This window comes from Bos indicus, chromosome 23 (assembly GCF_029378745.1).
Source record: "Bos indicus isolate NIAB-ARS_2022 breed Sahiwal x Tharparkar chromosome 23, NIAB-ARS_B.indTharparkar_mat_pri_1.0, whole genome shotgun sequence".
Classification (NCBI taxonomy): domain Eukaryota; kingdom Metazoa; phylum Chordata; class Mammalia; order Artiodactyla; family Bovidae; genus Bos; species Bos indicus.
The window spans coordinates 12,402,713-12,424,263 of record NC_091782.1 but is presented as its reverse complement, the minus strand read 5'-3'; the positions used below and the strand labels follow the sequence as shown (position 1 = coordinate 12,424,263).

General features: G+C 51.6%; 1 protein-coding gene across 6 annotated transcripts in view; it reads right to left on the bottom strand.

Moving 5' to 3' along the window:
• FGD2 (FYVE, RhoGEF and PH domain containing 2) overlaps window positions 1–16,236 on the bottom strand; it is a 33,062-nt gene extending 16,826 nt beyond the window's left edge. For 2 of the 6 annotated variants that reach the window (XM_019986250.2, XM_070777893.1), the window contains exons 1-5: window positions 9,590–9,763; window positions 9,250–9,469; window positions 3,690–3,921; window positions 1,224–1,304; window positions 397–545 (exon numbers count right to left, since the gene is read on the bottom strand). In XM_019986250.2, coding sequence (XP_019841809.2) covers window positions 397–545; window positions 1,224–1,304; window positions 3,690–3,921; window positions 9,250–9,317 — 530 coding nt within the window. In that variant the 5' untranslated portion in view covers window positions 9,318–9,469; window positions 9,590–9,763. Of the gene's footprint in view, window positions 1–396; window positions 546–1,223; window positions 1,305–3,689; window positions 3,922–9,249; window positions 9,470–9,589; window positions 9,764–16,124 lie in introns of those variants that run through there. The other 4 variants (XM_070777894.1, XM_070777896.1, XM_070777892.1 and 1 more) reach the window with 3 other exon arrangements.
• Between the last annotated feature and the right edge of the window lie 5,315 nt (window positions 16,237–21,551).

Here is a 21,551-nt window from a genome sequence, read left to right as displayed (position 1 = left end):
TCGTGGGTAACTCTGAAAGCAGAGAGGGTTTCTGGCCTAACCACAAGGCCATCATCACACAGTGAGCTGATCTGAAGACTAAGCAAGTTAATAGGTGTGAAACCCAAAGCAAGGCAAGTAGGAAATCTTCACTTACTGCTGGTGGTTTCCACTACCTCCTAAGTCACTCAGCCTGAGGACCTGATCCATCCCCTTCTCCAGAACACACACACACACACACACACACGACTTATTCAAGCCCTTCACTGTGCAGACAGACAAAGCCCAGAGGAGTCGAGTCATGGCCACATAGCAAGCGCAGAGACCTAACAGGCCAAGCCCAGTGTCCTGGAGGCTGCACCTCGACTTGGCCAGGGCTGCAGTTGGGGGGCCTCAGGGGCTCCTGCTGGACCTCACCAGTCGTCCAGCCGCCGCTGCAGCTCTGGGAGGAAGAACTGTGAGTGGAACTGGTAGATGGAGGAGATGTTGGAGAAGATGAGCCTGACCACGTCCTCAGGGAAGGCCTTGCTGCTGCGGGCCTCCTTCAGCAGCTCCTGGAAGAAGACCTGCAGCCACCGCTGGGTCACTGAGCCTGTGGCAGAGCAGGAGCCCCCCACCCCTGGCCCCAGCCCGGGGGAGACGAGCAGAGTCCCGGGGGCTTTGGGGTCCCTCCCCACCCAGCTTTCAGAACATTTGCGCCTCCTTAATCTCCCATCATCCACAAAAAACCCTGGGAAGAGAGACAGTAATTATTCTGGCCATTTTACAGATGGGCAAACCAAGGGACTTGGCCAGAGGCTGGGAGCTGATGAATGTCAGGAGCAGGCCCATCTTGTATCTGTCAAGGCCTCGGACTTCGCCAGGCTCAAGACCCCAGTTCAGTGATTTAACCTTCTTGCCTTAGGGTTCCTGAAGACAGTGTGAAGGGCTAAGAATGGTGAGGATGCTGGGAGGCGGGGTGACAGATGAGGATGCTGTGTGGGCCCTGGAAGGACTGGCTGGTGTGGTCTCTGCTCCTAGGAGACCAGCCTAGGTACCAAGGGTGGAATCAGGAGTGGTGCTAATGAGCTGTATCCCGATTTCTGCCCAAACTCCAGTCATCAGTTAAAGGACTGAGGCTTCCTAGAATCAGACCTGAGGTCCTAACTCTCAGCTCTTATAAGGTGGGCCAGAAAGGAGAGCAGGGTTAGGGTGAGGATGCCCAGGTGCCAAGGAATGGGGCGGGGGGCGCCCTGGCTACTGGCCTGGTCCAGCAGGTGGAGGCGGGCCACGTAGGCCTGCTCAGTCTCCAGCAGCTCCAGGACAATCTTCTTCTCCTCAGGCTCCTGCAAGGAAGTTGCGGGGAGAAGGAGAAGGAGAGATTTGGTCTCCTTTGATGGAAGCAGTATCCAAAGATGCCCCAGTGAGCGGAGCTCCCAGGACTCAGGCCATGGTGCAGGCGCATCTGGGTTCATGCTGGGATTGAGAGAATGGGGCAGAGTGAGGCTGTGCCTAAGCCTTAAGAGGCCTGGAAGCTTCCACCTGTGCTCTCTTGGGAGCCATGAACTACCATATCTAGAGGTCTAGCTGCCCTGAGGGAGAGGCCACCGGGAGAGGAGAGGCCCAGGGACCTCACGGACAGGAAGCCAGGGGCCCAGCTGTGCCAGCATCCCAGATGAGCAAGCTTTCCAGCTGTCACTGCCCAGGCACTAGGCTTGGGAGATGAGCTATCATGGGCACTCCTGCCTCAGCCAAGAGCTGACTGAAGACACGTGGGAACTCTTGTTATGGACTAAATTGTGTCCCCAAGTTAATATGTTGAAGCCCTAACCTCCCATGTGACTATACTTAGTAATTAAGTTAACTGATGCGAAGGGTGGGGCCCTAACCCATCAGGACTGGTGCCCTGATAAGAAGAGGAAGGGACACAAGGTGTAGGAGAAAAGGTCGTGTGAGGACGCAGTGAGAAGATGGCCATCCACAGGCCAGGAAGGGAGCCTTGCCAGAAACCAACCCTGCCAGCACCTTGACCTTGATGTCCAGTCTTCAGAGCTGTGGGAAAATGTATTTCTGTTGTTTAAGTCACCTGTGCGTGCTAAGTTGCTTCAGTCATGCCCAACTGTTTGTGACCCCATGAACTGTAGCCCACCAGGCTCCTCTGTCCGTGGGATTCTCCAGGCAAGAATATTGGAGAAGGGTTGCCATTTCCTTCTCAGGGGATCTTCCTGACCTTAGGAATCAAACTCACATCTCTTACATCTCCTGAATTGGCAGGTGGGTTCTTTACCACCAGCACCACCTGGGAAGCTCTTTAAGTCACCTATACTGTCCTGTGCTGTGCTTAGTTGCTAAGTCGTGTCCAATTCTGTGACCGCCATAGCCTGCCAGGCTCCTCTGTCCATGAGAATTCTCCAGGCAAGAATACTAGAGTGGGTTGCCATGCCCTCCTCTGGGGATCTTCCTAACCCAGGGATTGAACCCAGGTCTCCCACATTGCACGTGCATTCTTTACCATTTGAGCCACCAAGGAAGCCCAAGAATACTGGAGTGGGTGGCCTATCCCTTCTTCAGGGGATCTTCACAACCCAGGAATCAAACCAGGGTCTTTTGCATTACAGGTGGATTCTTTACCAACTGAGCTACCGGGGAAGCCCTTAAGTCACCTAGGCTGTTCTAGTTTGTTATGGCAGCCTGAGCTAAGTGAAACCAACCCCAAGTGAGACCAACAGAAAAACTATCCAATATCATTCCAATCAACCCACAAAACTGTCAGAAGCAGTAAGCTGCGTGGCCACTACATCTGGGGGTAGTTTGTTACATAGCAAACGATAGCCAGTAGACACAGCATGTACCAGTATGACCGCATCTCCATTCTCTAAATGAGGAAACAAGCACAGTAGGGCTACAGAGACTTGCCCAAGGTCACACAGGGAGCCGAAGAGCTGTGAGCCCTGGTGGTCTGGCTTCAACCCCATAGACAAGAAAACTGAAACCCAGAGAAGGGAGGTGACCTCCCCGGAACCAGCCTCAGGGCAGGGATCAGCACTGACCTCTATTTCTAGTGGGCAGTGTTGCCTCCTTCAGTAGGTAACCTGAGGCCACATCTGGGAGGGGTACCAGGTCCCACGTTGAGTGGTCTCAGACAAGTTCCTTAAGCTGTCTGAATTTCAACTCCATGCCTTAAAGACTCCTACAAGGCTTCCCAGGTGGTTAAGGATCCGCCCGCCAATGCAGGGGACATAGGTTCAATCCGTGATCCGGGAAGATTCCACATGTGTGGAGCAACTAAGCTTGTGCGCCTCAACTACTGAAGCCCATGTGCCTGGAGCCTGTGCTCCACAAGAGAAGCCCCCACGACGAGAGGCCTGTGCACCACGGCAGAGTGCTAATTTCTCTGCAGCTAGAGAAAGCCGGTGCACGGCAACAAAAGCCCAGCACAGTCAAAAGTAAACAAACGCGTAATAAAAATCAATACATAAATAATTAAAAATTTAAAAAGACTCCTTCAGCGAGGGGTATGAGAAATAATGTCAGCAGCAGGTTGCATAGTAGGCACTTAATCAAAGGCCATCAAGGGTGGGAGGGGGTCGTGAATCTAGCTTTCAGCTGATTTCTGGTCACAGAAGACCCCCACCCAGGGGAGGAGTTGGCTCCGGCTGGGAGAGAATGCGTGGGGAGGAGATCAATGGATGGCCCCCCAGTACCCCACTTCTTCCCCAGCCCTCCGGCACCTGTGTCCCCGAGCCAGGGCAGGTCCCGGGCTGGTAAGACTTCCTCCAGGCTCCGCTGGACAGCTTGTTCTTCAGGGAGCTCAGGTACCTCCTGCTGACAGTCCTGGACCCAGATTCCAGGGCCTCCTCCACAGTGGGCTTCTCCCAGGGCCCTGCAGACGTAGGAGCCCTGCACCCAGGCTGCTGATGCCCGGCCTCCAGGCCGTGGACTCTGGGCACTGCTCCTGTCATCCTGAGGAGAAGAGAACAGTTAAGAGTAGGGAGAACTGCACCTCTCTGGTAGGGATTTGGGGGCAATTAAGGCAAATGCGCGGAGAAGGCAATGGCACCCCACTCCAGTACTCTCGCCTGGAAAATCCCATGGACAGAGGAGCCTGGTGTGCTCAGTCCATGGGGTTTCTAAGAGTCGGGCACGACTGAGCGCTTCACTTTCACTTTTCACTTTCACGCATTGGAGAAGGAAATGGCAACCCACTCCATTGTTCTTGCCTGGAGAATCCCAGGGACGGGGGAGCTTGGTGGGCTGCCGTCTATGGGGTCGCACAGAGTTGGACATAACTGAAGCGACTTAGCAGCAGCAGCAGCAGCAACAAGGCAAATTCGAAGAGCCAACTCATTGGAAAAGACCCTGGTGCTGGGGAAGATTGAGGGCAGGAGGAGAAGGGGGCGACAGATGATGAGATGGTTGGATGGCATCACTGACTCAATGGACAGGAGTTTGAGCAAACTCTGGGAGATAGTGAAGGACAGGGAAGCTTGGCGTGCTGCAGTCTATGGGGTCAAAGAGTCAGAAACGACTTAGCGACTGAAAAACAACAACAATGCAAATCAGAGATGTTCACTGGCCTCTGAGTGTCTGGCACATAGAAGGAATCGACAGAGACATCTACTTCTCTCCCGAACACCGTTCTTGGAGGGAACTCCAGTCTTCAAAATGAGTCAGCGTAGACTGTTTCTTGTTTTCTGGGTAACTACACACTTCCCTGTTTAAAATGCAGTGAGGAACCCTTCCTTCTCCACATAGAGGATTTTTTTTAACTTTTTATTTTGTATTGGCGTATAGCTAATTAACAATGTGATAATTTCAGGTAGACAGCAAAGGGACTCAGCCATACGTATACATGTATCCATTCTCCCCCAAACTCCCCTCCCATCCAGGCTGCCACATAACATTGAGTAGAGTTCCTTGTGCTATACAGTAGGTCTTTGTTGGTTATCTATTTAAAATATAGCAGTATGTGCATTTTGATCCCAAACTCCCTAACTCTCTCTTCACCCCATGCTTCCCCCCTGGAAAGGATAAATTCATTCTCCGTAAATCTGTTACTGTTTTGTAGATAAGTTCATTTGTATCATTTCTTTTTAGATTTTGCGTGTAAGGGGTGTCATACAATATGTCTCCTTCTCTGTCTGACTTACTTAGTTGCACATAGATTTTATGTACCCTCCCAGATCACCCTGCCTGTGAGCCTCACCCCAGATTTTAGTCTCTCTATAGCAGGAAATCCCCTAAAACCCTAGTAACTGATACATTGAGGGAAGGTAGGAGCCATAGAACACTCTAAAGGGAGGGTAGAGCTGATAAAGCTGGGACTTTTCAGCGGGATCATAAAAGATGATGCCATGAAAGTTCTGCACTCAATATGCCAGAAAATTTGGAAAACTCAGCAGTGGCCACAGGACTGAAAAAGGTCAGTTTTCATTCCAATCCCAAAGAAAGGCAATGCCACAGAATGATCAAACTACCGCACAATTGCACTCATCTCACATGCTAGCAAAGTAATGCTCAAAATTCTCCAAGCCAGGCTTCAACAATACGTGAACCATGAACTTCCAGATGTTCAAGCTGGTTTTAGAAAAGGCAGAGGAACCAGAGATCAAATTGCCAACATCCGCTGGATCATCAAAAAAGCAAGAGAGTTCCAGAAAAACATCTACTTCTGCTTTATTGACTATGCCAAAGCCTTTGACTGTGTGGACCACAACAAACTGTGGAAAATTCTGAAAGAGATGGGAATACCTGACCTGCCTCTTGAGAAATCTGTATGCAGGTCAGGAAGCAACAGTTAGAACTGGACATGGAACAACAAACTGGTTCCAAAGAGGAAAAAGAGTACATCAAGGCTGTATATTGTCATCCTGCTTATTTAACTTATATGCAGAGTACATCATGAGAAATGCTGGGCTGGAAGAAGCACAAGCTGGAATCAAGATTGCTGGGAGAAATATCAATAACCTCAGATATGCAGATTATACCACCCTTATGGTAGAAAGTGAAGAAGAACTAAAGAGTCTCTTGATGAAAGTGAAAGAGGAGAGTGAAAAAGTTGGCTCAAAGCTCAACATTCAGAAAACAAGGATCATGGCATCCGGTCCCATCACTTCATGGAAAATAGACTGAGAAACAGTGGAAACAGTGTCAGACTTTATTTTTTGGGGCTCCAAAATAACTGCAGATGGTGATCGCAGCCATGAAATTAAAAGACGCTTACTCCTTGGAATAAAAGTTATGACCAACCTAGACAGCATATTAAAAAGCAGAGATATTACTTTGTCAACAAAGGTCCGTCTAGTCAAGGCTATGGTTTTTCCAGTAGTCATGTATGGATATGAGAGTTGGACTATAAAGAAAGACAATCGCTGAAGAATTGATGCTTTTGAACTGTGGTGTTGGAGAAGACTTTTGAGAGTCCCTTGGACTGCAAGGAGATCCAATCAGTCCATCCTAAAGGAAATCAGGCCTGAATGTTCATCGGGAGGACTGACGTTGAAGCTGAAACTCCAATACTTTGGTCACCTGATGCAAAGAGCTGATTCGTTTGAAAAGACTCTGATGCTGGGGAAGATTGAAGGCAGGAGAAGAAGGGGACGACAGGGGATGAGATGGTTGGATGGTATCACCGACTCAATGGACATGAGTTTGAGTAAATTCCGGGAATTGGTGATGGACAGGGAGGCCTAGTATGCTGCGGTTCATGGGGTCGCAAAGAGTCGCACACGACTGAGCGATTGAACTGAACTTTCACTGGGAACTATGCCCTCCACACCTCTCAGTTTAGTTCAGTTCAGTGGCTCAGTCATGTCCGACTCTTTGTGACCCCATGGACTGCAGCACGCCTGGCTTGCCTGTCCTTCACCAACTCCCCGAGCTTGTTCAAACTCGTGTCCATTGAGTCAGTAATAAAAAGCCAGCCTAGGGTCAGTTTCCTTCTCCCTCCAGGGATAAGCTTTCATAGTGTAGCTTTCTTATCCTACATACTGAATCTGCAGACCAGTTACATTCTTCAGATAACAGAGGCCAGCAGCAAGGAATATAGCCAACAACATATGATGTGCCCCATTCCCTTTGGTGTGGGAAGGCCTGTGGTGACGACACAGGGTGGGCAGCCTTATAAGAAAGGCAGACTGGGAAACGCAGGACCAGACAGGTACAAAATCTTCAAAACTCTGTGACGAAGTTTTTCATTACCCCCATTCTGCAACTAGAGAAAGAGGGGATCTTGCAGAAGGAGGGGGGCAGAGGTGGGATTCAGATCAGGCTGGCTGGCTCCTGAGTCTGAGCCCTAAACTGCCCTTCCCCATGTGAGTCAGGGAGAAATGGGTGCAGAGCGTCAATGTGACTTGCCCCACATCACACACTGGCTGGCGGCAGAGAGGAGATTGTGACCCAGTCCCCCGTGGTTCCTCACTGGCTCTTGCACCCCAACACCCGGTTCCTCAGCCCCTGGGTCTGCAGCTCATGGCGTTAGCTGAATCTCAGGCTTTCTGTTCTGTTTGGTTTCAGCTTCTGCATTTCTTCCCCAGGGCGCAGACCAGTTTCTGTTTCCTCTTTACTCCCTCAGTTTCAGATCAGTTAAGGCACTGAAAGACCTCACAAGAAAGCCCATGCCAAGGCACCTGGCCTTGGCCCCTCTCATAAGATTGAGGGGTGTCTCTCACCCTGCTGACAAGACCTCCTCTGATCCCACTGTGGTCAAGGGCTGCCTCCTCCTGCAAGGGATATTTCCAAGGCAGAGCACATGTGCTGAGGGTCTCCACTGGGCATGCCTGGTGTGTTGAGTGGGGTTGGTGGTATCTCTGCACACCCCAGGGGATGGTGGTCCTGGAAGGTGGCACCTAGAGCTGTCCTTGGTGCTGAACAGAACATGCCGGCTGAGGCCTCTGGGAGAGGCGGGGCCAGGTCACCTGCTGAGGAAGCTGATTGGCTCTTCTAGGTCCGCATGATGCTGCCTCCACCATGAAGCCCACACAGAAGGCTTTGTCCACTCTGAGTGCCCTCAGCAGAGTGTCTAGGCCCCTCTCAGGATATCTGTTGGTCATGACCTGGCATCACAGTCATTCCATGAGCTTAGCACCAAAGACAGAAGTCTTCTGGGCAGGGATCTTTCTTTAGGCTCCTGTGTCTGCTACAGGTCCCATGCGACGCTGTGCTGTGCCACCCACAGCCCTCAGGACGGAGGCACTCTTCCCCTAGCTGCTGGGGGCATGGTGGCTGAGAGGTTACTGACTGGATCCCTCCCTGGGAACTGCCCTCTCTGCAAGAGAGCGGCCTCATCTAAGGTCAAGTCCACATCCAATGACTAGTCCACGTGGGGGTACAAAGACCTAGCCCTTTGCCTCGAATGGAACAGCCAGAGGGGCCTCCAGCTCCAGAACTCTCTGTAACAGGCTACATCCACTGGAGAATGCATGGCAGTTCAACTTTTACCTGTGCCCAGTGCTGCCTCCCTCAACCCCAAACCCTCCCCAGTAAACCTCCTGAAGCAAACCTCTATCCCAGAGTCTATTTCCAGAGAACCCTACCTACAACAGTCACAACCTCTAACACAATCCCGGGCTTAAGAAATGCCTGCAGAGTGGATTAATGTCACACACAGACACACGCAATGACCTCCAGCCTGTTCCTTTCAGAAGGAAGCGCCTGCTTTGCTCCTTGCCCATGAACATAAAACACTTAAACCACCCCCCACCTCTCGGTGCCTCCCCTTTCTCACCTATAATATAGGAACAGAGATGGAACCTACCCCCAATAGGCTGATAGATGATTAAATGAAATAAGTAGCAAACACACTCAGAACACTGCCCCATAGATAGGCTGACCACACAGTCTGCTTTGCCTGAGATGGTCTCAACCTCTCCTCATAGGGAGTAAGCTCTTGATAAGTATTAGCTACTATTTCTGCCAGAGGGATAGTAGGTGGAGTTCTGCAGCCCAAACAAGGCATCTGGTCCACCCACACGCACACACCTAATTACACACATCTGGACTCTCCCCAACACACTGACACACACACTCTGGTCTCTGCCCAGACCTGGTGCCCGAAACACTCTTCCAGGCCCTGAGGAGCCTGTGATCGAAGGATGTGGGCACTGTCCGGACAGGAGTGGGGTCCAGGACAAGGACACTGCTCATTGTCAGGGTTCAAGGCAGCCTCTGGCCTGCTCCTCAGCCAGGAGACTGGGAGGGCCTGGGCTGCCCAAGGGCCCAAAGGCAGGCAGCGGAGCTCAAGGGAGACACCAGATAGCCCTGATGACCCTCCCCACATCTACTACCCCATACCTGCTATTCTCAAACACAGTCACCAGACTGGACACAGATGTCAGAGTTTCCTCACTTGCCCCCTCCATCCTGCAGGCCTCCAGGGCAGCCCTCAGCTCCCCTGAAGCAGGGCGGGAGGTCTCCAGCCAGCACACTCAGTCACCCCCACCTGGGGTCACAGGTGGGCTCCGGCATCCTTGGAGTCCCGTCTCTCCCAAGGGCTCAGCAGACCTGCTCCCTGCTTCAGAGAGAAGAAGAAAGAGGAAGTGGTCCCAGAGCCACAGCCCTGAAGGGGAAAGGCCAGGGCTCCCTCAGGGGAGGAGCTTGCTTGGACCCCATCCCTCCCACCATGGGCGCTGACCTTTGACTCCTGTAGACCCCTGGTTCCAGAGGCCACTCCAAGGGGGCAGTGAGGGGCTAGAAGTGGCTTCCAGAACTGGGCTCTAGGCCTGAGACGCTCACCACTCTGGCCAACCACACTTTCTCTCTCACAAGTTTCCTGGGGGATTTTATTTGGTCCTTTCTCCACAACTTCTTCTCTGCATCTGACCCTGTTCACTGTTGTAAGAAAACAGCTTCTTTAATTAAAAATAAATCACAAGCCTATTAGGGGCTGGCAGAGAGAAGTAATGTGCTGTTCCTGCCTCCTCCCTCCCTGGGCTTCTCTCATTTTAATAATTGCTGTCTCCACCTTCTTGCCCCAAGGGAAGGCAACTTCCTCCCCGAAACTCTGATGTTAATAATAACGAACACACACTCTTTCTTAGTGCTGTACAAGTATTTTCTCATTTAACACCACAACAGTCCTATGAGGTGGGCCCTATTATGACCTCCATTTTACAGAAGAAAAAACTGAGGATCAGAGAGGTTAGGTAACTTGCCCAAAGTCACCCAGTAAGAAACACAAAAAAAAGAAGTCAGATTTCTAAAGCAGAAGTCAGCGTCCTACAATTCCAGCAGATTTGGTTGGAAGCCTGCATGACCAGTTTTTGCTGCTCCATCCTCGAGCTTCCCTGCTCCCAGCCCACTGGGTTGTCTCTGCCTCCCTCCTTTAAGACATAGTCTCCCAGCCCTTCCAGAACAATGATCTCTGCTTCTCTTCCCTTTATTCAAGTCTCACAGGCCCTTCAGGGCTCTCCCACTGGGTTCTGGTCTCACTTGACCTGAGCAAGGGCCCTCCACTGAGACTGGTCTTTGTCCTGGAGGGTAGGGGCTGAGCCTCATTTGTTCTGGTACCCGAAGCGCCTGGCAGTTTCACGCTCCAGCGCCTGTGAAACGCTGGGGCCTCCCATGCCCAAGAGCTTCCCTCCCTCAGAGTTTCGCCTAAGCAATTTCTTCTAGCAGATGCCTTCTCCCCTCATGTCTTCTGCTGCTGCTAAGTCACTTCAGTTGTGTCCGACTCTGTGCGACCCCACAGACAGCAGCCCACCAGGCTCCTCTGTCCCTGGGATTCTCAAGGCAAGAACACAGGAGTGGGTTGCCATTTCCTTCTGCAATTGATGAAAGTGAAAAGTGAAAGTGAAGTTGCTCAGTCGTGTCAGACTCTTCTCGACCCCATGGACCGCAGCCTACCAGGCTCCTCCAGCCATGGGATTTTCCAGGCAAGAGTACTGGAGTGGGGTGCCATTGCCTTCTCCGCCCCTCATGTCTAAACCTCACTAACTCTCCTCACTTTCTGTTATGGAGAATTTGGAACACATGCAAAAGGAGACAGAATAATAGAATGCACCCCCATGAACTCATAACTCGGACCCAGCAACCATCAACTCATGGTCAGCCTTGTTCCATCTACAGCCACATTCACCCTGCCCCTTCCCAGACCAGGTTGAAGTCAATCAGGTGATTTCACCCACAAATATTTCGGTGTGCTTCTATGATAAAAAGTAAGGAAAAATATATACTCACACACAATATATACATTGAGAATATTATGCTATACATGCACACGCACTTACAAATATTTTATGCATGTTATACACACGTATCCCTGGAGAGGGAAATGGTAACACACTCTAGTGTTCTTGCCTGGAGAATCCCATGGATGGAGGAGCCTGGCAGGCTATAGTCCATGGGGTCGCAAGGAGTCGGACATGACTGAGCGACTTCACTTCACTTCATGCATATGTGTATGCATATGTATATACAGGAAACACTAATACCATTATCATATCCTAAGAGATGTGTGTGTGCTAAGTCGCTTCCATCATGTCTGACTCTTTGTGACCCCATGAACTATAGCCTGCCAGGCTCCTCTGTCCATGGGATTCTCCAAGCAAGAATATTGGACTGGGCTGCCTTCCCTCCTCCAGGGGATCTTCCCGACCCAGGGATTGAACCCGTGTCTCTCATGTGTTCTGTATTGGCAGGTGAGTTCTTTACCGCTAGCGCCACCTGGGAAGCCCATCCCAGGAGACAATTTGCAGTAATTCCTCAATATCAAATGCCTAGTCAGCAAAGTGCCAATGCCTCACAAATGTCACCTGCTGTGAACTGACTTGTGTCCCCCCTAAATTCACATATTGAAGCCCTAACTTCCTGGGTGGCTGAAATTGGAAATAGGGCCTTTACCAGGTAATTAAGGTTAAACGGGGCTTCCCCAGTGGCTCAGCAGTAAAGAACACGCCTGCTAATGCAAGTGACACAGGAGACTCAGGTTTAATCCCTGGGTTGGGAAGCTCCCCTAGAGGAGGGCATGGCAACCCACCCCAGTATTCTTGCCTGGAGAATTCCATGGACAGAGGAGCCTGGCAGGCTATAGTCCATAGCGTCGCAGAGTCAGACATGACTGAAGCAACTTAGCACACGCCCAAGTTTTAAGGAGGTCGTAAGAGTGAGGTTGTAATTTGATGGGACTGGTGGCCTTTCAAGAAAGGGAGGAGCCCTGTCTCTCCCCACCCCACTCCCCGACTCCCCCACACACCCCTGCACACTCCGAGGCAAGGCCACCTGAGACTAAGTGGTCGTCTTCAAGCTAGGAAAACAATCCTCAGAAGAAACAGCACACTGCCAGGCCTTGATCTGGGACTTCAAGCCTCCAGAACTGTGAGGAATACATTTCTGTTGTTTTTAAGCTTCTCAGTCTGTGGTATTTTGTTATGGCGGCCTGAGCAGACTAACTGATCATCATTAAAAAAAAAAAAAATCAGGATCCTAATAAGGTCCACATGTTACAATGGGCTGTTGTGTCTATTAACTCTCTTTTCATGCATAGGTTCACCTCGTTCTTTCTGTTTTCCCACACCATTTGGCTAAGAAGACGCTGGGTCGCTGAGCCTACAGCTCCCACGGTCTGCTGACTACAGAGCTGGCCCCTGAATCTCCTGTTCCCGTGGTTAGATCTAGGGGCTTGATGGGAAACATATGTAAATACCACTTCTTCCTGGATTCCTCCCACATCTGGGGAGGCCTCCCTCCTTGGTGTTCCTCTCCCCTCCACAGCAGGGCCCAGTTTCTTCCTCTGCCTCCCACCAGACTGTTTCCAGGCTCCCGACAGGCAGGGCCCCGTCCCCAGCAAAGCCCAGTGTCCTGCACGCAGTGGGGCCTCAGGAGGCATGCAGGAAGGACAAACGTCACACCCTGAGCCCAGAGGCTTATCTCACCCTTCAGCTGCCAGAGCCTTGGGCTTCCGAGCAGGGGCTGAACATCTGAACCTGCCCTTCACACCGGGGTGGGGGGAGGGGGCACAGAGTGGGCCGGGGCACCGGCAGGAGGCCACACTAAATTGGCCCAACTCCAAACAGGGCCCAGGCACCATCCGAGCTGCCGAAGAAGGAGGATCCAAGACACCTGCACACCCCTGCTTCCCCCAGATTTTCCAGGGCCCTGCTTCTCTGATCCTCCCACCTCCCTGACCTCAGCCCGTACCATCCTGCCAGCCTTTCTGCCTGACTTGCTTCTCACCCGCAGGCACCACCCGAAGCTCAGCTTCTGGTCCCCTCATTTACACGCAGCCTCTACCACCCAATTTAGAATCTATCCCAGGGATCCGTGGGCATCTCATCTTGCCTCCCACCCCAGCCCGAGTATGCCCAACACCTCCAGGATATCACTAAGGGCTCGTCCCACCTTTGCTTCCAATTCGACACACAATCTCGCAAACCAGCATGGTGATCACATGAAGAAATCCCAAACTCTTTGGCGTGCTGCCAAGACCCTCCTGGCTTGGCTCTTATTGACTTCCCAGTCATTTCTTCCTTATACACATGAGGTCTGGGTTGGGACCCTGACCTGGTAGCTCTGGGCTGTGCCAGCTGAGCTAAGCTGAACCATGATCCCAGGATTGCCTTTCCTGTAAGCTGACCATGGAGGCAGGACGGGACACAAGAACCTCGCTCACTCCTGTGGTCGGTGCAGGGCTCCAGCACTGCCGCAGCTCACGCGTGTTGATGGAGATCTGGGGGTTCTCTATGAACCTCCTTCAGCTTGTCTAGTCCTGGGCTGGGTGTGTGTTTAGCTCCAGGACAAAGGATGCCAACTTTGCCTATAGGTCACCTGTGTCCCTGAAGTTGCTGTCTTGGTGTAGCTGCCTGTTCATCCTCTAGAGTCCCAGCCTTTTCTCATTGGTTCTTCCTTCTTGTTCCCCTCAACTTCACATCCATCTTCCCTTCCCCACTGCGTGTCATGAGGATTTTAGACTCAGAAGCATCAATTCTTTTTTTTTTTTTTTTTTTAACTATTTATTTGGCTGAGCCGGGTCTTAGCTGTGGCATGTCGGATCTAGTTCCCTGACTAGGGATCAAACCAGAGCAACCTCTATTGGGAATACGGGGTCTTAACCACTGGACCACCAGCATCAGTGATTTAAGTACCTGGCCCCTTGTATAAAGTCAAATTCCATATTCTGTTGATCACTTCTGGTTGATCTGCTTCTCTCATCAAATATAACCTCAACACCTTGGGCCAGTAGTTAAACTTCACTTTCCTCATCTGTGAAATGGGGATATTTATAGTACTAATCTCCTGTGGTTGTTTGTAACTATTAAATAAGAGGATTTAAGAGTAAGGCCTTCCAACCAGTCCATTCTGAAGGAGATCAGCCCTGGGATTTCTTTGGAAGGAATGATGCTAAAGCTGAAACTCCAGTACTTTGGCCACCTCATGCGAAGAGTTGACTCATTGGAAAAGACTCTGATGCTGGGAGGGATTGGGGGCAGGAGGAGAAGGGGACGACAGAGGGTGAGATGGCTGGATGGCATCACTGACTCGATGGATTTGAGTCTGAGTGAACTCTGGGAGTTGGTGATGGACAGGGAGGCCTGGCGTGCTGCGATTCATGGGGTCGCAAAGAGTCGGACATGACTGAGCGACTGAACTGAACTGAACTGAACTGAAGAGTAAGGCCTGGTACAGAGGAAGCACTCAGTGAATGTTATTCCTGACAGAAGACCTCTTCTATGGCTTCCCCACTCCCCTACTCTTGATTAATCTGTTGCTTCAGCCTGGAATGTCTCCACCCAGTAAATAACTTTTTGCTTCCTCCAGGAAGTCTTCCTTAATATCCACTGCTGGAATTCCCTTCCCTCCTCAGAGACCTGGTGCTCCTCTCTGTGCACTTTGATCTCTTCTGCCCCATTCATTAAACTCATGCATTCAGTTGGCAAGTGTATCTTGAGCATTTATTACGGTAGAGGCCATGTGTGTCAGCCCGAAGGTAGAGGTTATGGATTAAACACTGTCAGCCCTGAGGCAGAGGTTATGGATTAAACTGCCCCTTAACTCATAGCCTGATGAGGAAGCTGGGCCTATTAACTACTGAAATACAATGTGGGAAATGCTTTGAACAGGGAGCTGTGAACATTCAGAGAAGGGGCACTGAAGTCTGCAGAGAGCAGAGGGTGCCATCAAGGAAGACTTTCAGCAGAGGCAGCCTGAGAGATGAGTATACTCCCCAGGTGGACAAGGTGGGGAAAGGCATTAAAAGCAGAAGAGATATGGGCTTGAGAGACCAGGGCAAGACCAGGAAAAAGAACAGGGAGTCGCGCGCAGTGCGGTGCCTAGGGCCTGGGGAATGGCAGGACCTGGGAGGAGGGGGCCACGGGAGCTTGGCCCTGGCAGGCTTTGTCTGCTGAGCTAAGGTGCTAAAGGGAAGTGGATACAGAATTTTATTTATACACAGGACACTCTGATCCAATGGTCATGAACACATCTCCCTCTGAGTAGGGGTACATCCATTTTAGGGCTTTTGGGGGTCCTTGGCATGAATAAGCCTCATGGCTTTTTTCTCTTCTTAGTTCTGCTTTCAAGCAGTAAGAAAGATGGAAGAACTTAGTTCCCTGTAGCCCACACAGTGGAAAAGAGGGAGGGAGCAGTGCCCAAGCAGGAACTGCAGGGCTGAGCAGCCACATGACAGGCAGTCTGGCTTTCTGGCAAGAAAGCTCTGCCCTGGGATGCAGAGGCGGCTTTATGTGCAGATCGGGGGCACCCAGAGGGCTCCTCATGGGCAGCCCTGGGGCCTCAGAGGGCACTTGGGGGCTGCTAGAGAGGAAATGTCAACATTTGGGACCTGGATGGTGTGTGTGTGTGAGAGAGCAAGAGGAATACCCATGAGATCTCCAGGGGTTTGTGAAGGGGTTTTTCAGGGGCGAGTGAGGACTCTCCAGAGAAGCATTTATCCTCAGTGAGCCAAGCCCTGGAGGGGACAGGCTGGCGTGTTCCCTGGGACCCCCTTGCCCCCCAACCTGGCCTGCAGCCTCAGTCAAGCACAGCACCTGCCAAGAGCTTAGTCGCCTGTGACTGTCAGACCTGGGAGGTGGGGCTGACGTGGCTCCAGAGGAGGTTCAGGCAGCTGGCTGAAACCTGCTCCTGCAGCACTGCCCTTGCCCCTCCTCCCCTCACAGCCTCCCCTTCCCCACTGCAGTCTTCTAGCCCCCTCCCCCCCGCCCTCCCCCCCCCCCTACCTGGCCCAGACAGGGGTGAGGGGGTGGGCTGTCTGGGTAGTCACGTGATGGGCAGAGGCCAACCGCTGGTGCCAGTGGAGGGGTGAGCCTTCCCCGCTAGCCTCCGGCTTTGGAGGAGGAGGGATGAAGAAAGCTCGCCTCCCTCCCAGTCTTTCCTGTCCCCTCCTCCAAACGGCCAGGATTTCCCATCCTGTCCCTCCAGTATTGATCTTCCCGTCTCCTGGGAGGGCTTGGTGACGTCAGCTGCCCGTCAGCGTGAGTGCCAGGCTCAGGCAGCCCTGCTTCTGCCCTGCCCTGCCCCAGGACGCTCCCCACATTTCCCCTTCTCTGCGCCCGGCCCCTTTCTGCTCCCAGTGCTCCTAACTTGTCAGTCGGCGGGATGTGATTATTCCCAGAGCCGACTGGCGCCTGGAGGGACCCAGGGCGGCACACCACCCGCCCTCCGCAGGGGGAGACTCCCTGAGGGCGGGGGGCCTGAAAGACAGCGGATGAGTCAGTCCTGACGCGGGTGGCCTGGAGGTGTCAGTGAGGACCGTGAACAGCTCTTCTTTGGCGTGTGAACCATCTAGCTTCAAAGCTGGCAGTTCTCGGGGACTGGGCCAGGCTTGTGCAAGGCCCGGGCCCCGCCCCTTCTTTATTCCAGAAGGCCTCAAGGTCACCAGAAGCTCGCCTGGGGGTGGAGGGGGGGCCCAGGGTGGCGTCCTGGGAATGAGGACGGAGGGCCTTGCGTGAAACAGCAGCGGGGTGGGGGCTGGCCTAACAGGGAACAAGCTGGAGGCTGAGCTACACCCTCAGCCCCTGGGAGAGGGGGGCCAGCCAGGAGAGGGGGGCCGGCTGGGACCAGAGGGAGGGATCATATTTCTTGGGGAGGACAGCCCCCCCACCCCTCACCCTCAGAGCCAAGGCAGGGGTCTGGGCAGAGAGGCGCCAGATGGGAGCCAGCAATGCAAGGCCTGAGCCCCGGAACAGTGCCAGGCGGCGCCTTCCCAGGCGCCTGGAGGGCGAGCACACGACCGGCAGGTGGGGTCTCACACCCCAGATCAAGCTCTCTTTTATCTCCAAACAGCTATGGGCCTTTCTTGAGGCCTGAAGGGCCCTCCGCAGCAGGGCATGGAGAAACATGAGCAGCTTGGAGGTTCCCAAGTGGAGAAAGGACAGATTGTTTCCAAGCAGCCAGCTGCCCTGCCTGTCCTGATGACCTTTCTCCCGTGAGCACTTCCCAGCCTGAGCTACTCTGCCCGTCTCCTCCTGTTTACCAAGTCCAAGCTTGCTCTGCTGGCCGCACAATAGGTCAATGAATCTGAGACAGGTGTTGAGGCAAGGAAGAGACTTTAAACCGGGAGCCGGCAGACCAAAAAGATGGCAGGCTAGTGCCTCAAAATAACCATCTTATTGGGGTCTGGATGCCAGGTTCTTTAATAGACCAGAGAGAAAGAAGCAATGAGGAACCAAAGTCAAAAGGCAGTGGGGAAGTAAAGTGAAAGGGTCTTCAGTCTTGCAAAGCATCTCTAAGGGAATGGCCTGCCTTTGGAAGGGGTGAGCTAATCTCTTCTATTCACAGGTGGGCAGGGACAAACCATCTCTCCATGAGCTGAACAAAGACACTTTAGTTTATAGTCAAGCAGAGAGGCAGGGTCCTCCAGGCAAGCCATGGAGTATTATATAGTAATAAAAACGATGAAAAGCAAGTCAAAGAAACAGTTTCCAACATGGAGTCAGAATTGGCTTCCTCCCTGCAACAACCCCACGCCAGCCGCCATCCAAGAAGCAGTGATTCTCCATCTGAGATATACAATCAGTGCATCTTCTCCATGACAAAGCTCCTGTTTTCCATCTTTCTGGGAGAGCTGTAACTCTGGGAGAGTTACATAACAAACCACTAAAATCCACTCCTTCCATCAAAGAGCTGTGTGATTTCTTCTTTCTTCCCATCAGGATTCTCTCTTCCTTCTTTTCTTTTAACAAATAGGCACGGTGCTAGGAATGTGAGGAAATGCGACAAATGATGCTTATAAAAAATCTTTTTGGCTGTGCTGGTGTTCGCTGCTGCATTCAGGCTTTCTCTAGTTGCGGCCAGAAGGGGCTACTCTCTAGCTGTGACGGGCGGGCTTCTCATTGCGATGGCTTCTCTTGTTGCAGAGCATGGGGCTCTAGAGCACAGACTCAGTAGTTGTGACACGTGGGCTTAGTGGCTCTGCAGCATGTGGGATCTTCCTGGACCAGGGATCAAACCCATATCCCCTGCACTGACATGCAGATTTTTAACCTCTGGACCACCAGAGAAGTCTCACAAATGACATTGTTAAATCTCACCAGAGGCTTTAGTCCTTATAAGACAGTGGGACAGGATCTTGGCTTCTGTGTCTCTGTCCCCAGAATGTAGCACAGTCCCCACCACAGAGTAGGCCCTCCACTAATCTTTCCTGAATAGGAAGCAGGACACTTGGAGAGCGTAGGAAGTGCTTGTGGGAGAGTAGAGGGTCCTCTTTCCTCCTTTACCAGATTCCAAGGAGCCCCAGCCTGTCCAGCCTCCTCTGTCAGGCCCCACCCTTCAGGGTTACACATACACCCACCCTGCAGTTTTCCACCCATCTCAGGGCTCAGCAAACCACCACCACAGTCCCAGCCCCCTATATTGTCCCAGCTGACCGTTCTGATTGCTCTAGGGCAAATCGGAAAGAAAGCCGGCTGAATGTCGGTGACTCTAGCCTCAGTTTCCCCACTCTTTTCAAGGGCCACCTTTGTCTGGTCTACATTAGGGATATATCCAGTATATGTCTCTGCTGCTGCTGTGCTGGGCTCAGTCATGTCCAGCTCTGCTACCCCATGGACTGTAGCTCACCAGGCTCCTCTGTCCCTGGGATTCTCCAGGCAAGAATACTGGAGTGGGTTGCCTTTTCCTTCTCCAGGGGATCTTCCTGACCCAGGGATCTTAAGTCTCCTGCATTGACAGGCAAATTCTTTACCACTGTACCACCGGGGGTGTCATAGCCAAGCCCACAGCCAATAGCCCACAAGGCTCAACTCCCTGACCTCCTTTCCACTGTTCTCCCTCCTCTGCCTCTGCTCTAGGCATCTGACCTCTTTTCCCTCCAACCTTCCAGACTAACTTCCACCCCCGGGGCCTATGCCTGTGTCATTCTTCCTATCTAGAACTTTCTTTTGCCATATACCTGTCTGGCTCACCCTCTCACCTCCTTTACATATTTGCTTATGTGTTACCTTCTCACCAATGCCTTTCCTCATTCCCACATACTCCCCAACATGCAATACCACAACATGTTTCCAGTCCCCTTCCCTTGCTTTATTTGTCTCCCTTACTGCCTTCCATTATACTGATTTTCTAATGATGTTTATTGCCTCCCGCATTAGAATGCCAGTTCTGGGATTTCCTTGGTGGTCCTGTGGTTAAGAATCCATCTACCAATACAGGGGACACAGGCTTGAGTCCTAGTCCAAGAAGATCCCACATGTTGTGGAGCAACTAAGCCCATGTGCCACAATTACTGAGCCTGCATTCTGTGCCACGACTACTGAGCCCAAGCACCCTAGAGCCTGTTCAGTCAGTCGTGTTTGACTCTGCCACCCCACGGACTACAGCAGGTCAGGCTTCCCTGTCCCATTACCAACTCCTGGAGCTTGCTCAAACTCATGTCCATCAAATCAGTGATGCCATCCAACCACCTCATCCTCTGTTGTCCCCTTCTCCTCCTGCCTTCAATCTGTCCCAGCATCAGGGTCTTTTCCAATGAGTCAGTTCTTCACATCAGGTGGCCAAAGTGTTGCAGGAAGGGGGAACCCTTCCAGCGCCCAAAACTGGGCTCTTGTCTAACACTCAGAAATGAATTGTCCGAGGAGACACATGTGCTGACAAAGCAAGAGATTTTATTGGGAAAGGGCACCCGGGTGGAGACCTGTAGGGTAAGGGAACCCAGGAGAACTGCTCTGCCATGTGGCTCACAGTCTTGGGTTTTATGATGATGGGATTAGCTTCCGGGTTGTCTTTGGCCAATCATTCTAATTCTGAGTCTTTCCTGGTGGCGCACGCATCGCTCAGCCAAGATGGATGCTAGCGAGAGGGATTCTGGGAAGTGGATGGACACGCGGTGTCTCCTTTTGACCTTTCCCAAACTCTTCCAGTTTGTGGTGGCTTATTAGTTCCATATTCCTTACCAGGAACTCCTGTCATAAAACAGCTCATGCGAATGGTTACTAAAGGGCCTGACCAGGGTGGGCGGTTTCAGTCAGTGTGCTTCCCCTAACAAAAGTATTAGAGCTTCAGCATCAGTCCTTCCAATGAATATTCAGGACTGATTTCCTTTAGGATTGACTGGTTTGGTCTCCTTGCAGTCAAAGGGACTCTCAAGAGTCTTCTCCAACACCATAGTTCAAAAGCATCAATTCTTCAGCGCTTATCTTTTTTTATGGTCCAACTCTCACATCCATGCATGACTACTGGAAAAACCATAGGTTTGACTAGATGGACCTTTGTTGGCAAAGTAATGTCTCTGCTTTTTAATATGCTATCTAGGTTGGTCATAGCTTTTCTTCCAAGGAGCAAGCATCTTTTAATTTCATATGCTCCGCAAAAAAAAAGAAGCTACTGCAACAAGAAGCCCATGCACTGCCACTAGAGAGTAGCCACTGCTCATCACAACTGCAGAAAGCCTGTGAGCAGCAATGAAGAGCCCGTGCCCCACAACAAAGACCCAGCACAGCCAAAATTAAAAATAAATAAATAAGAATGCCAGTTCCATGAAGGCAGGCATTTTTGTCTGTTTTGCTTACTGCTATATCTCCAGCATCTGCAACAATGCTTGGCATACAGGAGGTGTTCTATGCATATTGGCTGAAGGACTCAAGGGGCATTTTTACTTTCTGTCCCTCCTGAAGTCTCACAGGGCACCTAGCTTCACTGTGAGCCAAAGGTCATTCTGCCTCTGTGTCCTGCTGGAACCCTGGCCCAGCTCTTCTGTACAACATACAACTTCTACCTAGTCCCACGCAGGGGTGGGGTGAGCAAGCCACATCTCCCTTACTGCCCTGTTCCTCTCTTTGAGGAAGGAACAGGAACTACAACCTGGGGAGGAAAGAGAATGTAAGCTGGAGGCTACATGTGATTCTTCCTTTGGTCCAAGGAAAAAGCACCTTTACGTGGTGCCTTCCTTAAAAACAAAACAAACAAAAAACATATTATGGTCGTCTGCAGAGCTTCTCTGAAACATTTAAATTTCCAGACTCTATCCCCAGAGATTCTTAGGCAACTGTTTGGGCTCAGAGCTGAGCTTTTTTTTTAAAAAAAAGAAAACAAAAACAAAAAAAAACTCCTTCAGTGATTCTCCATCCAAGTAATAGCCTGGTAGGCTACAGTCCATGGGGTCGCAATGAATCTGACAGGACTGAGTGACTTCACTCCACTTCAGTGAT